The 18694-nt window shown below is 41.9% G+C and overlaps 1 protein-coding gene across 1 annotated transcript in view; it reads left to right on the plus strand.

Moving 5' to 3' along the window:
* Window positions 1-13169, plus strand: part of CHST9 (carbohydrate sulfotransferase 9) — a 201167-nt gene extending 187998 nt beyond the window's left edge. Inside the window, exon 6 of the mRNA XM_007455366.1 lies at window positions 11605-13169. Coding sequence (XP_007455428.1) covers window positions 11605-12693 — 1089 coding nt within the window. The 3' untranslated portion in view covers window positions 12694-13169. The remainder of the gene's footprint in view (window positions 1-11604) is intronic.
* Window positions 13170-18694: the final 5525 nt, after the last annotated feature.

The following is an 18694-nucleotide window of genomic DNA, read 5'->3' on the forward strand; positions in this document are numbered from 1 at the left end:
AAAAAAAAAAAAAAAAAAAAAAAAAGAGAAATCCTGAAGAAACAAATGCTCGGGATGCATGTCTGTCATCAGTCAGTAAGCAATTTCCACACATACCCTGTGCTTTTCCTTTTTACTGGTTCTCCACTGATACCAGCCACCAGCCTCTCTCCGGGCTACTCTGTTTCCACTCTTAACGGCCCCCAGTCCATTCTCCACTTGGCCAGCAGAGTGAGCTTTATAAAATGTGCTTCACATCATCTTATCCACCGTATAAAACTTCCAGTGGCTCATATTACACCTCTGATAAAACCCTGCATCTTTCCCATGACCTAACTCCTAAATCTTAAACTCTCCGTGACCTGGTATTCCTACAGCATGTGGTCCTGCCCTTCTCTTTGATTTCATCTTGAGTCCCCGGGCCCTTTGCACTGACACGACAACCATCTGCCCTCTGTCCCTCCGCTTGACCAGGCTCATTCCCCTCTGAGGGCCCTTTGCCCTCGTTGCCCCAGCCTGCAACACTCTGCTCCCAGAACTGGGGTTTCTCCTTGTCATTCAGATCTCTGCTCAACTAGCTTCTCCCAATTAGGTCTTCCCTAGACACCTGGTTCACGTGGTCTTCCCACTCTCCACCTGCCACTCACGCTCTGCCACATCACTGTATTTTAGTGTTTGCATCACACGTATCATCATCAAACCTTTTGTTCATGTATCTGTTCATTATCTATCTTCACCCACAGGAATGTAAGTACCATGAGAACAGGACCCTTGTCAGAGTCGTTTGCCCCTCTGGCCCCAATGCCATTAAACAGGGCACATATTAGATGCTCATAATAAATACCCATCAAATGAATGCATCGCTTGATCCTGCTAGCAGGCTATGACAATAGTCTGGGTGTGAAAAAAATGTGTCTAAGTGATACATTGATAGTGGGAATGAACAGTTTAGAGAAAAAAATGAATAGAGTTTGGTGTCTGAGTATGAGAAGCGAATTAACAATCTGAGACAAAGATTAATGCAAGGTCCCCAGGGTTGCTGCAGGAAGGTGATACTCTTGGCAGAAATGTAAAAGTTGTGGTTAAAAGCCACACTTAATGAGTATATGCTACATGGCAGGCGTTGTGTATTTGTTCCATTCATTTTTCACAACTGCATAAAGTCGGCATCATTATCTCTCTTTTATACATGGGAGGCTGAGTCAACTACTCCAAGCTGATTGGTTAGATATCTTATTCCAGTGAGTGAGGTTGATTTGGTAGAAAGTACTAATTGAAGGTCAGTTGAAAGTTGCAAGTAAAGCATGAATAAGAGTAAAAATTTACTAAGTCTGGTCTCCCTCCCATTTCACAAGTTGTTGGGCTGAAATAGGTGTGAAATGTGTGTCTCACAACCTACCTTGGCACTCAGGGGTTCTTTTGCAAATTGGTCTGAGCACCTGTAGGCCACCACGATTGTCTTCCTCGTTCTGTAACCATGCGGGGCTGGGGGCTGGAAATACCTTGAAGAAAACACCCAACAGGAAAGTGACTGGATGGAGGTAAGAGATGAGATCAGTAGAGCAGAATGATACCAGTTACCTTGGAGACAACCACCTGGAGGGTGATAGGACCCCAGAGAAATTAACCAGGACGCAATACACAAAACTTTTTGGTTTCTGTCTTTTGGGCCAACCATGTGATAAGTTACTAACCTAGAACATGGAAACTAGACTTTGCTGAAAACGAGTTCTATACTAGTGTCCGGAGGAGACACGTCCTGCTGATGAATCTGGGGTGGTAGAAGGTGCTGCGACTCAGCACTCAGGGGTCCTATTACTCACAGCAAGAAATGGACATTTTTTCCTGAGCGTATAAATCCCCATGGAGACGGAGTCATAGAGCTAGTGTCTTGTTGATAAAAAGCCATGGGGACCAGATTCACTGGTCACTGGGAGTTCATCAGGGGTCGAAAGATACCTTCAACTTCCCTCCTTTCATCTCTGATCCAGACACACAGCTCAGAAGTACCCACATATTATGTGTTTTCCCAGATTTGCAGCCACTGTAATACCAAGATATAAAATAAGTTCTCTTGAAAAGGCCACCGGGGATGGAGTGAAGACATCATCACTCCATAACCACCAAGTCTGGATAGATGTTTCTAACAGGAGTGTAGAAGCAGGAGAGGAAATAAAGATACCGTGAAAATAAGGAGCTTTGTTCTGAGGCATAAAAGCTGAGCTGATGATCACAGTTTCTGTGTGGTTTATGCAGCATAACGGGAAACCCAAAGTCCAGGCAGCACTAGCTCAAATCATGGTTTTCTAGAAACAAGAGCCCAGTACCCCCTCGGCCATGCTGATTATTTGGGACTGTCCAATAGAGCATCTGTTCTTGGTACCCAACATATGTAGTTTAAATTGCAGAAGAGAAGCAACCAAAGGTTTGGCAATGTCCGCTGCACACTCTAGAGTTGACTGCAGCACATGTGGCCATCTCACGGTAGCTCGGTACAAAGGGTAGTATTCACGTGGACCAAAGAGCAAGGAAACAGATTACAGATGTGATGGCACTGAGAGCCCTATAGAGTAAACATGTGCCGTACGGTAAGAAACACAAGGTTTGCAGCCAGACAAGCCTGAATTTTAATCCCAGCTCTAGGAGTTGCCAGTCGTAAGACATCAAGTAAGTTTAATGGAAACGTGATCGTAACCACCTGACAGAGGAGGGGTGAGGATGAACTCATTGAAGCAGCGCCTGGCACACGTGAAGCGCTCTGTCGATATTCATCCCAAACCCACCCTCACCACTCATCCTCTTCCTACGGCCTTGGTCCAGCAGCTGTGCTTTAACTAAAGGAGGCCGGAGCCCTGACAGGGGCCAAGACATGAAAACCAACCTTCCCTGCCAAATGGTATAAATACATCCTTCCCTGCCCAGTGGGGGGAGCGTGCTCTGGACCTGGGAATCTCAATATATAGGCCATGAGTTGCAGGTGAGGCAAGAGTCTTCCCACTGGTCTGAGAACTTATCCAGAAGTGCGCACCTTTTCTTTGGTTTTCACAAGTGCGTGGTGCTCAAATTCATGCACTTTCATCTTGTTACAGTATAGGCTGTAGTCTAGTTGCTAGTGGCTGCAGTTACGGGCGACCCTAAGAAAATCCCCTGTGTGAAGCCTGAGACTTCCTTCCCCCTACTGTGGGCAGTTTTCTCTTGTGTGGGGAGTAGATGGAGTTAATAGACTGTGATTGTATTTCTGAGCAAAGTATGTCAAGATATGTTTGCTCCTTACAAGAAACAGATTATAGAATCATAGTGAGGAAAGGGGGGTGATGACGCAGTGTCTGCAGGACCTTTAGAGAATTATGCTTGCCTGCTTGCTTGATGATAGCTGTGTCTCTATAAATAGATTAGGCAGGATCCTGTCCATCAGTGTCTCGATATAAGAGAATTGTGGTTGGTCAACACGAGCCCTGCCATTGTCACTACCACTCTCCCAGTTGGCGTTGTGTTCCCAGGGCTCAAGTAACCTTGGACCGGTAAGTAATGGGTGGGGAAGGAACAGTTCCCCAGGTAAATGCTGCTTCCTGGGACTGGAGCTCTGCCTAAAGAAAAGAACAGGAAGGATTGGACTGTCCCTGGTTCCTCCCTCCCCCCTTCTTACCCCGCTTTCCATTCGCACAGTTGCACTTACTGAGGCTGGGCTGCAGGGGGCAGGCGGCCCTCTGTGATGATCTTCCCATGTCCAGCATGGGCTCATTCTGTACCAGCTCTGGGAAATGAGGTTGTACAGACCCTGAAGGCTCCCAGCCTCAGGCTAAGGGATCAGGACCAGTGGCACTCATACCTGGCCTTGAGAAGAAAGGGAGACCAAAAGGAGTTGGCTGTGGCCATTGATACATCTCAGTAGCCATTTCAACGACATCTTGAAACAAACTGTCATCTTCAGGAGAAGCTATCTATCTTGGAAACCCTCAAAAAACTTCAAAATTTATTATTAATAAAATAATATTCTTAAAATGAAAGTGATAAATTTTATCTTAATGCATGAAGAGATAAGACTTTGCAAATATATGCTGGATCATCACTTTGTTTTGTCAGTCATCTATTCCCTCTGACCCCCTCTGACCTGCCCCCCACCACTCTACTCCTCCTTGCCTCTCTGTCTTGAGGCAGAGTTTATGTCATACATTCTTCCTTTGCATTCTTTCTCAGCCTGAAATCCTGAAAAGAAATCCCTCTCAGCACAATCCCAGGTTCCCCAGGGCACAATCTGGTGCCCCAGGCCACCCTCCCATCCTAGCGCAGGCCCATGGTAGCACCAAAGAGTGAGTCGCCTGCTCTACACTGAGAGGGTTGGGCCGACACTGAAGAGGCAGCCCTGAGTAAAGCTGAGTTGTCAAATATTGCAGGCGACGGTGAGCCAGAGGGGTGTGTGTGTCACTCAAAGGTGCTGACACAGGCGAATCTGATCTGGGACTGGCAGATGCTTAATCAAATAAGACAAATGGAGTGTATCCTGCCAGTGTCACTGCTGCTTTCACAGTTGGCATGGCTGTCTCAGGGCTCAAGTAGCTCAAGTAGTAGATGGCGAAGAAACAGGTCCTTGAGTGTATGCTGCTTCCTGGGACTGGGTTCTCACCTGTGCTGAAGCCCTGTGTGCCTTAAACAAGTTAAATGAAGAGCCTCCATTTCTTCATCTGAAAAATGGAAGTGCAAGATTATCACGGCAGCAAGAGCGCCTGCTACGGGTCGGCATGTAGCAGGCACTCAGTAAACAGCAGACATTGTGATCATCTCTGCCTCTCTGTCTAGGAAATGCCTTCAAGGCCCATAAATTCAGCTAGCACCTCCACAAGCCAACACCTCCCAAATCTGTATACCCAGCTCTGAAGTCTCGATATTGACATCCAGATTTCCCAAGGTACCTCAAACTCCAGAGCCCTGAACTTGAAGGTAGTGAGTACCCACACCCACTCCCTAGCCTCTCATAACACCTACTGCTCCTGTGTCCTCTCTCTGGGAGATGGGAATCCATTCTTTCTACTTCCTTCACCCCCACTCTCCCAGTCTGATCAATTTCCTAAATTTGCCTCAGATAATTCCCTTTTGACCCCATTGTCTTAGTTCTTCTCTTAAGAATTCCTGATGGACAGTCACAGTTGTCTTTTAGATGATCCCCCTACCCCCAGTCATACCTCCCTGATGCAACTAGAATGTTCATTCTAAGTCCCTGCCTTACTGAAAATCCCTGTCACCTATGTGGCAAAGTCTAGACTCTTTATATGGGCGCAAGGCCCTCCGGAGTGAATCCCAATCTGCTTGCCTCTCCCTCTCATCTGAATCTGGTCCCTCAAGTGTCCCCTTGATGGTACCTTCCCATCCTGGTTGGTCCACCTGTCAGCTTCCTAGTCATCCTCCCAGACTCCTCTCAGGCATCTACCTCTTCTCTGAAATTTACCCCCAAAAAAATCTCTTGAGAAAAATTAAGTACTCTTTTCTGTATTCCCCAAATACCCTATGCATTCTTCCATTATAACAATTATCACATCTTTTTCATAAACTGCTTTTTTTTTTTATCAACCCAGTTAAACTTTGGCTTCCTCAAGGGGCCATAAATTTGATCTATTTCATCCATTTCTACAAGGCCAAAAACAATATTTAGTGGTGGTTCAATACAGGTATGTTGAATGAATGAATGATCAACATCCTTGAGTTATAGTTTCCATCAGCCCCACAATAGCAGATCAAGTTTTGCAGAATTACAACCCTTGTCGACAGCATAAAACCTGTGTGCGTTAGTTGCCTGAAAAGGGAGCAGTAAAGGAATGATATTGCTTTTGCTTCCATTAAATTCAAAACATATATTTATGCAAAATATTATTCTAGATGCTAGCGAAGACAATATAGATTTATAAGCTTTTACACTGACATTTAATAAACTTAAAATTAATTGGAGAGCTAGTCACCTAAACAACCAACTATAACAAGTAACTAGAGTAAAACGAAAAGTGCTAAACAGAGGACTTAACACCCAAACTGAGTAGACTTGTCTTTGTACCCTGCAGCCTCATTTCTGCACTCCCAGCCTCCAATAGCTTCCCGCTGGAGCCTTTGCCACTATGGTAATAGATTAATTAACTGTGTAATTATTTGATTTTTTTTCCTCTATGTATATGAGCTCCAAGGGGGCAAGGACCACATTTGTCTTATCCACCAAGCCATCCCTGGCATCTAGCGCAGTGCCTGATGTGTAGTAAGGGCTCCATGACTTTGAGGGGGAGAGAGGAAGAGCAATTAATTTAACTGTTGAAGATCAGAGAAGACTTCACAGGGGAGGTACATTAGGCCTTAAAAACTGAGAAGAGTGAGGCTTTCAAATTTACTGCAGAGTTCATAAATATTCCACAATTTTTCTTCTTCAGGCTTCTTTGAATACTCATTTTTTTCATCTGTGGTTACATGTCTTTCAGCTGATTTTACATAATATCCACTCTTTAAAAGCATATGTGGAAGACTATAGCTTTCTGCCAGAGTTTACAGTTTAGCTGTGGCTGAAAGGGTTTCTCCAGAGAGAAAATCAAATAGCAGTGTAAGCTGGAATAAAGTTATTTTCCTTACAGGTGGTACAGACTAAGTGCTGAAGTTGTTTCAAAGAGGGTGGAATCCCTCACTGGAGACCTGGGTGGTTTTCATGGGGACAGTGGGATTTTATATCAGCTTTGGATATTTGGGAAGTCCCAAGAAAGGGGGAGAACATGGATGGGGGATCCTGAGAGACTGATAGAAGCAAGTAGAGGACAGAGAACACGTCAGGAAAGGAGCAGAACACAAAGTGACAAGAGGCCCGGTGGTGACAGGCTGCCCATACCAAGCTAAGGAGTCGGGACTTTAGTTTATATGTAGTTGAGCCAGTTCCAATTTTAAGGGTTGAAAAATAAAATATTTTAGGAAGACTAATTTGGCAATACTTTCCAGGAAGCCTAATTAGGAGGCTACTAAAGAATATCCAATTAAGAAATAATAAATAAAAAATAAGGTCTTTTTGAAAGTCATTACGAGATTTAAACTAACCAGTTTACTTTCTGATTGTTAAAGCATCCCTCAGATTTTGTCAGTGGGGACCAGAATGTAGTAGAACCATTTCAGAAACAGAAGAGAGTGCAGGAAGAGTCAGTTTTGGAAGGAACAGGATAAGTTTGGCTTTATATGTATTTGCTTTAGGGATAGTCTGAACGAAGTACCCTGAAGGAAAATGGGAATGTGAGAGTTTACTCTTATTATTATTGTTGTCGTTATTGTTATTATAACAATCATGATGGAAATTCATTGGTATAAGCCTCCAATTTAAAATACCATTAACCTTGATATTAGTAGTCCAAACCCCTCAGTCTTTGCTGTGATTAAAAGGAAGTGGAATGGGGGGCTGGGGGGGGGATGTTACCACATCCTAGTAACTGGTTTTTTTCACCTTAAATATATACAATTTTTATTTGTCAATTATACCTCAATTAAGCTGGGGGAAAGGGAAGGTTTGTCTAAGATGAGTCAGAAATGAGATTAACTTGGTTCAACTGCATTGGACAAAATATATACCATGAAGTCCATATAGCTGAATGCAACAAGGTAACAGCCATGTTCTCTAGTGACTGTTTTTATAAGGTGAGTGATGGTGAAGCGAGACGTTGCTTGGAGAGGGTCTCATGGCCATCCAACAAGAAGGCTCATGGGGTATCATTACCTAGAATTAAGCCTTTGTCCGTACCTTGATTTGGTCAGAGCTGAGGAAACAGACTGGTACTCAATAAGCTAGTAGAAGACTGAAGTCAAATTTATGAGCAAATGAATTTTTCCCTTGTGTAGTGAACTCCCCAGTCAAACCAGTGATTGGAAAGTAGCTTGGGGAACAGGGAGCTCCAGCAAAGGGAAGTGGATGAAGGTGAAGGGTATTTCATCTGGTCCGTGTGAGGCCTGATGTGACACCCTGCCTACAACAGAGCATTTGTCTCTGCTTCCTGAAATATTCATGCCCACCATATTTGGAGTCTTTCTCTCCTGGACGGTATGAGATGAACTCTTACTTTTTACTTTCTTTGCTATGCTCCGGTTCAGTGGACCCCCCAAATGCCGTTATTGCCTGTGGAGTACCTGGAGAGCTTGTCTAAATTAGAGTCAGGATCCCATCCCCAGATTCTTTTTGGGGTGTCCACAGTGATGCCTAGGAGTCCAGATGGCTGGCAAGCCTCCAGGAGTTACCAGGCCGCACTGAGTGACTTTGAACCAATCTGACTTCGCAGGCAGGTAAGGCTCCCACCTACATGCCTACTTTAGCATGAGCAGTTCTACCTGTGCCTGTTTTATTTGTCTTCTCTTCTGCCAAAGATTTGTTTGAATACAGATTTTCGGCACCTTAAAAGAATCGGTCAATTATTTATCTAAGTTAACCTTGATCTTCTGATTAGCACTGTTTCTCTTCAACAAGGTCATAAAACAACTGCTTAGAGGCCCATCATTAAATTAATCACATTCACTCATTCAACAATTACTTATTGGTCATCTTCTGTGTGTCAGGCAATGTGCTAGGTACCAGAGATCCAGCAAAGAACAAGAAAGATTAGACTTCTGCAGTCATATTCTAGTGCAAGAGATGTGGATGGGGTGAAAATAGACAACTTAGAAGTAAAACAATCATTTCATGTTGTGATAAATGCTATGAGCAAACTAAGCAGGGTTCAGTGAGAGAAAATCTCAGAGGGGAACATAATTTAGACAAGGTAGACAGGGAACAAATCCCTACAGAGGTGACTTCTGAGCGCCACCAGGCATGCTGGCTGCTAAGAGCTTGAATAACATAGTGACAAGTGGTCATAGGATTGCAAAACTGGAAGCAATGATGTACCGGAAGGTTAGACAATGAGGGTCAGAGAGGTGATGGAGGGGGCGCAGCCTCTGTCAGCGGCAAGGTCCATGTGAAATGGAGAGACTTCTACGAAAGGCAAGGTGGTCAAGAGAGCAGAGAGTTCATTGGGTGTCGGAGTCACTACACGAGATGACAATAGTGGAGATGAAGAAGCAGAGTCTGAGCCGGGAGCTAAACTCTTCAGTGCATGAAGACGAAAGGTCAGTGGAGAAAGCAGATGACAGCGTGGGGAGAGGAAAAGGGAGGTTGAGCGGGACACACGTGCTTCACAGAAGCAGGAGGATTTTGCCGGGGGTTGTCCTGGAAGCCACAGGGAAGGACAAGGAAATAGCTCCCTATCTTCTGGCCTGAGGGACAAGCTGCCCAAAGAATTGAAGTTTCATCTACTTGAAAAAGTGCAAGGGAAGCAGAGGTTTGGGGGCCATCCGGGTTTCATTAGAAAAAATCATGGAAAACAAATATTCCAGAAGTCTCTGGAGATTAAAGAGGAATTTGATAACCACAAGCTGAAGGTCCAGAGAGCACAGTGGAAGGCTGATTTCGTTTTCCTTTTTGTTAATGGGCAGGGAGAGAATTAACTGGGGCATGTGTAGAGTCACGCAAATAACATTCTGGATAATAATGGACAATGAGCGAACCTTGAAATTCACTAGGTCGCTGGGATAGAATACTATTATGATGAAGACTGCTATTAAAACCATAATAGCAATTAGTATCTGTAGTTGGAGTTGTTGAAGGAGTAGCAGCAGAGGTGTAGTGGCAGTTTGAGTTCAGGGCTGTGCTAAGCACTTCCCATACTGTCTAGCAATAACCCCATGATCTTTTGAACCTCAAGTCAAATTTTACATTATATGTGAAAATTTTACGGACTACAAGTTGTTGATCACGGTAAAGAGGGATTCAAGGCTTTCAAGTCACCCTGGCAGTCTCTGAGAAGACCGCAGACAAAGGCTTTTAGAGTTGAAACCCCAAGTAGTTGGCTCAGTGGTGTGGAGGAGCTTGGCAGCTGTATTATGGGGCTACGCAAGTTGGTGTATGGTGATCAGGGGTTACGTAGTCAATATTCTTCCACTAGAAAGAAGCATCTCTCCTTAAAGCTCAGCTAGTGGAAGGACTGTGATGCCTGGAGGTGGCTCCATACACAGTGCTTCATTGCTCTGCTCTTTTGCTCAATTTGCTAGAAAATTCTTAATCATCCTTGAAGACCTAATTTGACTCATACATTCGTTCCTTCATGTAACAAATATTTGAGAGCAATAGAGACTACAGACCGTTCTTGACCCTGAGAACATAATAGTAAATAGATCTATGTCTACAGCTATCTACCTCTGTCTATATATATACACACATCTCCTCTAGGAAACGTTCCCCAGCGCTTCCTCCACACCTAGGCTGGTGGCCCTATGCTTTACTCCCCCAGCACATCATTTATTCATTTGTTTTTCCAATACCATGATGACAACCCTACATGTATAGCCTCAGTCCAGTCTTCTCAACCATCTCTTTCTAGTCTAAGTGAGATCATATTACTTCACTGCTCAGAACACTCCAAAGCCTCTGTAGTTTATCCAGAGTAAAGGTCAAGGTTCTTACAAGTTTTGTCACTATCAGAGGATGCCACCTTGTGAACCCCATCTCCCATGTCTTCCTTTATCCAGTCACTTCCGAGAGTTGTAGGAAGGATATAGTCAGGTGAAGAGCAGACGATAAGTGGGTTGATTCATCCCACTGACAAGAGAAGTAAATTCTCATTCCACTTTTGATACAATTTTATGCAGCAGGACATCAAGGAGACTTTTTCGGTTTCCTTAGTCTTTCTTCACTTGGGAAAGAGGGAAGGGCTCATACATGAATGAAATTGTATGATAACATGATTATAGTTATGAAATTATTGTGATAAATGAATTTAGAAAAATAAAACATTTTCCAAGGGAAAATAATATATATCACTTTTTGCAAGTGCTTGGAAAACTGAAGTGGTCACCAGAATTTTATAATTGGCCTTGCTACAATTTTAAGTTGTAATTTATTACTTTGAACTGTTCTGCACATTACAGGATGTCCCCCAAAACAACAAAGATTTCAATCCAAATACAGCTACATTTTTTATCTACATTCAGATGCATTAAATCAATGCTTGAAGGTAACACACTCTTTAATAGCTCAAGAATCGTTGACCTACAAAATGATGGAGTTATATTTTATTGCATTACAGGTGAAGCTTAGATAGAAAATTCAGGGCCTTTTTCCTTTCTTTCTTGTGTATACCTTTTTTCTTTTTTTTTGCATTTTGTAAGATTATATAGTTGATACCCACAGATGCAAAGACAGTACAAAAACAATAACAAACTTACTATGATCATAGATTCAAATCAATAACTAGTAGTTTTTTCCCAATAATATTCAGATAGTTTAGTATGAGAGTATTAATGTAATGCAGCACATGAACATTAAATGAATATCATAGTAGGCCAAGTATATATACTATAAAATGTGGAGCTTTGGTTCAAAGTGATGCATGGATACCATTTTCATCATTACGTTTTCTATGAAGAAGCTTATTACAAAATGTATATTCCACGTGCTTTTTGCTAAATTGTTCTGGCAGCTTACACGAAATGTGTGCCCCTTGATAGCATTTTAAAATAAATATTTTAAGTTCCTTATCAAATACCCACATTTGTGCATGTGCTTTCAACATTTCCCCTTCTCTATTTTAACAGAACCCAAAGTCCCGCATGTCCGAGGATCCCAAGAATAAAGAGGAAAACCTACTCAACTCTGAGAGGCCTATCAGGGTCTTCACAGAGAACAACCACTCCCAAGGAGAGGCTCAAGTTTTGAGTAGGATCACAGGGTCACCAACAATTCAGTTGATTGAAAAACATCAAGGGACTAAGACCCTTTTCAGGAAGTTCAGCGACATGAATTGGCCGGTGGACATTCGCCCTTTAAACAAAAGCTTAGTCGCAGATAGAAAATGGAAGAGAACTGATGCAACTCAAGAAAAACGCAGGTCTTTCCTTCAGGAATTTTGCAAGAAGTATGGTGGGGTGAGTCGTCCTCAATCCCATCTTTTTCACATGGTCTCCAGGATCTACGTAGAAGATAAACACAAAATTTTATACTGCGAAGTACCAAAGGCTGGCTGTTCCAACTGGAAGAGAATTCTGATGGTACTCAACGGATTGGCCCCCTCCGCGTACAACATCTCCCATGATGCCGTTCACTACGGGAAGCATTTGAAAAAGCTCGACAGCTTTGACTTAAAAGGGATTCATGCTCGTTTAAATACCTACACCAAAGCTGTGTTTGTTCGTGATCCCATGGAAAGATTAGTGTCTGCATTTAGGGACAAATTTGAACACCCCAATAGTTATTACCATCCAGTATTTGGAAAGGCAATTATAAAGAAATATCGGCCGAATGCCTGTGAGGAAGAATTAAATAATGGATCTGGCGTCAAATTCAAAGAGTTCATCCACTATTTGCTGGATTCCCACCGTCCAGTAGGAATGGACATTCACTGGGAAAAGATCAGCAAACTCTGCTATCCATGTTTGATCCACTATGATTTTGTAGGAAAATTTGAAACTTTGGAGGAAGATGCCAATTACTTTTTACAGCTGATTGGGGCTCCAAAAAAGCTGAAATTTCCCAACTTTAAGGATAGGCACTCTTCTGATAAAAGAACCAATGCTCAGGTGGTGAGACAGTATTTAAAGGGTCTGACTAGAACTGAGAGACAATTAATCTATGACTTTTATTACTTGGATTATTTGATGTTTAATTATACAACTCCATTTGTGTAGTGTGCATTCATTTTCTAAAACCCTGGATGTACTTCATGATGATGGCCTCAAATCAGCTAGCTATAATTTTCCTATAATTCTCTCTGTGAGGAAAATTTAACTAAGTGCAGTTGTCTTGATTTAATGAAGATTTTTACCGAAGAGTATGAAACCAATTGGCACAAAGTTACAGGAAAATTACCACAGAGACATGTAAACAACTTCAGTTGCTCTAAAATGTTTGGAAAAGAGCTGCTTTTGCATTATGGATTATATTATAGAAGCAATAACCTAGCCAGCTGCTACATTAGGTACAACTGCCTCTTGCAAGGGTAGGAAAAGCGATCTAAAATGGCATGAGTGTATGTCTCCATCCTGGAATCTGTTGTCTAAAGTGCATGGAGATATTTTTAGCCGTCTGTGGCATATGAATCAAATGTTGCACAGTCTTCTTACAGTCCTGGAAATCTTTCCATCAACTGTAACGATAAATCAATTTTGAAATGGTGTTTTGGACCTGAACATTTTACTTTAGATTGGAAGGCATTATGTGATTTACAGTATGAGATTATAGCAGAAAAACCAGATGAAGCTATGGCTTTTTATATTCAACAGCCAATAAAAAATGCACAACATGCTAAGATCAAAGCACCAAAAGTAACCTTCCTCTTCCAGAAAAACTTAAGGGAATTGATTCTGTTTCCTTTTGAGCCCTTTTTGCAGAGACAAAATGAACGTAGCCACTAAAGGTCTTCACTTTTGAAGCAGGCGACTGAGAAATTTAAGCCTCATCAGATATAAATGTGCTCCTCATTCTGGTTTAATTGGGCAGGGGGGAAATTGTTTCAGGATGGAATAATCATCAAAAACAAAAGTTGCCACTCTGAATATAGACCTCAAATAATAACAAAGTTTTATAAGAATATTATTTGAATCAAAGCACCATGTGCATAGCTTTATATGTGGAATGTACTCTAAGAATAGCTTTTGTCTAATTATTCAGCTTGGGAATGACTTTTTAAAAACTAATAAACCACTTCAAAGGTAGGTTACGTTCTAGAGAATAAACATAGAGCCCCAGAAACGTTTTTTTAATAGGCTTATGCATAAACAAAATAAGGTATTTTCTTTTCAAGTTTAAATAGTCTATACTAACAGAATCAAATACTATTGTATTCAAGCAGTCAATCAAAGTCTTTGGAAAATAGGACCATGTGTCACCCCTATGGAAAGTTGTAATGCATTTTGGAAATTTTTTCCAAGGAGCTCTAAATCTGTAGACGCGTCTGGATGGGAAATTTATTTTAATTGGTCGACGGTTACTCTGAGTTAAGCAAACCACACATTCAAACCCTGTTTAAACACATTTCTTGAATATGTCCCTCTTCTCAAACGGTTTTTTGTGTTTTGTTTTGCTTTTTTGGCTGTATTGGGTCTTCGTTGCTGCACGGGCTTCCTCCAGTTGCGGCGAACGGGGCCTACTCTTCGTTGCAGTGCGCGGGCTTCTCATTGCGGTGGCTTCTCTTGTTGCGGAGCACGGGCTCTAGGCGCACAGGCTTCAGTAGTTGCAGCATGTGGGCTCAGTAGTTGTGGCATGAAGGCACTAGAGTGTGTGGGCTCAGTAGCTGCGGCACATGGGCTTAGTTGCTCCACGGCATGTGGGATCTTCCTGGACCAGGGATCAAACCCGTGTCCCCTGCACTGGCAGTTGGATTCTCAACCACTGTGCCACCAGGGAAGTCCTATCATTTTTTCTTGTCAGTGAATATTCAGTAATGCCTCTCAAAGAAAAGTAGGTATTAATATATGAATATTAATAGACCAAGATAGTTACACCTGTGCTTATTTCATTTTGACTTCCCATTTCATGGCTGAGTTTTCATGAATTGCTTCATTCTTCACCCCCGCCTGCCGCACCCCATCTGTCTCCCGAGGAGAGGGGAACTGCAGCAGGCCGCCAGATCATAAACTGTGCTTATTTCATTTTGACTTCCCATTTCATGGCTGAGTTTTCATGAATTGCTTCATTCTTCACACCCGCCTGCCGCACCCCATCTGTCTCCCGAGGAGAGGGGAACTGCAGCAGGCCGCCAGATCATAAGTATTAAACCTTCTAAACCAAACTTATACTACTTTTCCACTCCATTCACTCTTGCCTCTAAACCATACACTTAAGCTGTGCTCTCTGTTTTTAAGTAGTTTCACTCTAGAGTAATCTAAATTGTATAATTTAAATTTTGCTATACCGTGTAGAGTGGATTCCTAGTCAGTTAGAGACATTGAACTTATCTTTTTATGGAGAAAAAGAGAGAAAGAATAGAGAATATGCCAAGCAGCCTGACGTTTTATTCCTAAACTACACAAAACTAGTTTTAGATGGGATCTGCTGTAAAGGATAGGGGAAGTTTTATCAGAGTTATTCCTAAAACCATATAAAGAACAAACAAAAAACCTTTCTTTTCATAACTTTGGGGGAAAGAATGGAAACGAGCGTCCTCTCTTATTAACATTTCTAATGCACTCAAGAGGATGGAGTATATATATATATATATATATAAAACAATCATATATATATGTATATATATGATTGTTTGGCATCGGTGGTAGAGAAAAAGGGTGAGAGGAAGTAAGCGATACACAGTGCTCTCTATCAAAGCCGTTCTATATCTTACACTGTAAAAGCTCCTTTCCCGACCCTTTCCGCAGACCCTGTGTAACCATAGTTAGCCCTTCCATCATTCTTTTCCTCAGTGGACTCTCTGATGCCAGCTGGCATCCTATGTGGTTGATTTCCAGGGGCCTTGTGTGTTTTTAGGTAGGAAGAACATTTTTAATGTACCTGTTCTCCCCTTTAAATGATGTCTTTTCACATTAGGGCCAAAGAAGCCATCATCATCCTGGATTCCTTGGGATTTTAAATACATTTCCCATTTATCTCCCCTGAATTACTCTATTTCTTAGACCAGCTCACGTTCACCTTTGTCATTTCTGCCTGAGTGTGAATGCCAAGTGTGAGCATCACTGTTCCATTGGACACTCACCATTTCCTGGATTTAGTTTCCTAAAGGCAAGTGACCAAATCTGGACTCATCTTCCAGATGTCCAGTATTCCCATTTTAACATTAGCATGCTTTAGGTGTAATTGTTAGTCCTCTAATTAAACCCTAAGGATCTTATTTATTTTTATAGACAGCAGTAACACAGGCCCCTTCACTCTGTCATTCTCCTGTCTGGAATTACTATTAGGGTAACAAGTTGGCAATTAAGCCCAAAACCACAGTTATTTAACCTGGTAAACTACCCATGGATATGCATTATTGATGTGATTGCGTCCAGAAACTGCCGTAAACTTCAACGGAGACGTTTTTGCACAGGACACCCAACTTTCTGATTTTCACATGTATTTGGAAATATCCATTGTCAATGGGAACGTGGGGCCACTTGCTAAATTCTCTAACTTCAAGGTCTATAAATATCATCTAGCAATTCAAGAACTACTTGGACACCATTTATAATGACAAAGAGGAAAAAAGACTGTTAACTACACTTTTTTCATGAATAATTACTCTTCAAAAAGGTGTTATCTCCTAAACACTGTATACTAGTGCTTAGCTGAAGGGAATATATAAGCAGATACAGAGAATTTTTGAATATTAAGGCTCTCTTTGAAAACATCACTTGCTGAATTAGAATAAGTTGGAATTAGTAAGCTGGGGCTGCAATAAACATCTCCCTACTCTGAATTCTCATTTGGCCCCTTGGGGCATCTTTAAAACTCTAGGCCTTTGTAGAATATGGTGAAGCAGAAACTTTGCCCCTGGCTAACATCCCCCGGTGTGTCCTGATATTTGAAGAATGGTTGACCAAGGTGTTTCATAGTAGCTCAACCACCTGAGGACCTTAGACCAGGGCTAACATAATTTAGTTCTACCATTAGGGTCATACCGTCTCAATCTTAGTCATAATCATTATAGCAATATTCATAATCATAGCTAACAGCTATTCAGTACTTAAGTGCTTTTCATGCATTAATTTATTTAACCTCCATAGTCAATCTAAGTTAGGTGTTGTTATATGCACCCCCATTTCCCATGTACAATAAATGAAACTAAAGCAGGGTGTACTTTAGTTAAATTACCAGCTAAAGAGGCATAGCTGGTAATTAGGTGGGGAGGCAGAATGAACCCAAGCAGCAAATACCACTACCAAACACTCTTCTTTTTTTTTTTTATTAATTTGTTTATTTGTTTTTATTTTTGGCTGTGTTGGGTCTTCGTTGCTGTGCGCGGGCTTTCTTTAGTTGTGGTGAGCAGGGGTTACTCTTCATTGCAGTGCGCAGGCTTCTCATTGTCAAGGCTTCTCTTGTTGTGGAGCACGGGCTCTAGGCATGCAGGCTTCAGTAGTTGTGGCATGTGGGCTCAGTAGTTGTGGTGCACGGGCTTAGTTGCTCTGCGCCATGTGGGATCTTCCCAGACCAGGGCTCGAACCCGTGTCCCCTGCACACGGGTGCAGGCTGATTCTTAACCACTGAACCATCAGGAAAGCCTCAAACAGTCTTCTTAGAATAGTATAAACTTAACTACTTACTTTTGGTTTCTCTTACCTATATTCAGAACAGCCAAAGGCAAGAAGTATATATTGGCACCTGAAAACTTTTTTGACATTTCAAATCAGCTTATTTCTTTATTCCTGTTGAGTTAAATTGACAAATTCAAAGATTTTATAAAAAATTACGCTTCCTCTCCCTCCTCCTTTTTTTTGTTTTCCTAGCTGATCATGAGACACAAAGTTTTCAAAAAGAGAAAAAAAGTCCTTGGAACAAATTTAGTCTAACAGAAACAAAATGTCATTTTGACAAGAAAGTCCAGACAGATACAGCAGTGGGCAAGGTCACCGGGGATATAGTTCAAGAGGAAGGGAGTTTGGCCTGTTTTCCACACATCAGCACTTGATGGCCATTGTAGATGCTCATGACTCAGCAAGTGAGCCAAAGGGAAAGCTCCATGACTACTGTTAGAAACTAAGCAATTGTGCTCGTATCTTTTTCCTGAGTTCCCATCCCCAGTACTAGTTTAGTAGTTAGATAACCCTAAACTAACTCAGGAAGACTGTAGAAAAGAATAGAGGAGCAGCTTGACTTAAACCAACTGAAAACCACCATGAAAAAGTCAGATTAAATAAGCGCTCAGCTAGAAGAAGGCAGACTTTTCCTAGGCCTGCGGACGCTCTACCTGAGGAAGGCCAACTCTGAGTCCAGCAGAAGAGTATTGCCCTGCATCATTTAATTCTCAGGATTTCCTAGTCCCTCCCGTCTTGGTTTTTCACCAGGATCTTATTCTTCCAGGTCTTCAAATCCACTTAAGCGATCACTTTTCCTCACCTCTAAGCCTCTGCTCTAAGCCTCTTCTATTGAAATACTTTCTCTCTGGACATTCATTTCATGTTAAGTCACCAAGGAATCTTTTTAGACTAGTCAATTTTCAAATCTTATCTCTTCATGAGCGCTCTCATCAATGGAAAAAGGCAGAATGACCTCCTCCTGATACGACATGCATCCGATTCTTCTCCTGCCAATGAATGCAGGCATTCCTTCCCTTCCTTTTTTTTTTTTCTTCATTAATTTATTTGTTCATTTGCTATATCCCTCTTTATATGCATACAAAATCTCTGTTGTCATTGGAATGTGTCTTAGGTCTTCCAAGAGTGTTGTTTATTTCACTTTGCAGTTTCTAGCAAAGCATTGCATGGAAAGAGTTCCTTTAATAAATGTTTTTGTGATGTTGTGTAAAGGTTCCCCTACTGTTTCTCTTAGTGTATAATGTGTATATTTCTGCCTATGACTTTCAGGCATCTATAGGCCCAGTGGATCTAAAGAGGAGGCTCCAGAGCAGGGCAACTGGGGGAAGTGAACCAATAAACATGCCTTTTCTATACTAACAGTCACACCTTAACCTAAAGTATAGCTGTGGACACAGCAATCTTGTATTGATACATTTCTAAGGTGACATATTTGTTTATGAAG

The sequence above is a fragment of the Lipotes vexillifer genome, unplaced genomic scaffold (genome assembly GCF_000442215.2).
Source record: "Lipotes vexillifer unplaced genomic scaffold, Lipotes_vexillifer_v1.1 scaffold1018, whole genome shotgun sequence".
Classification (NCBI taxonomy): Eukaryota; Metazoa; Chordata; class Mammalia; order Artiodactyla; family Lipotidae; genus Lipotes; species Lipotes vexillifer.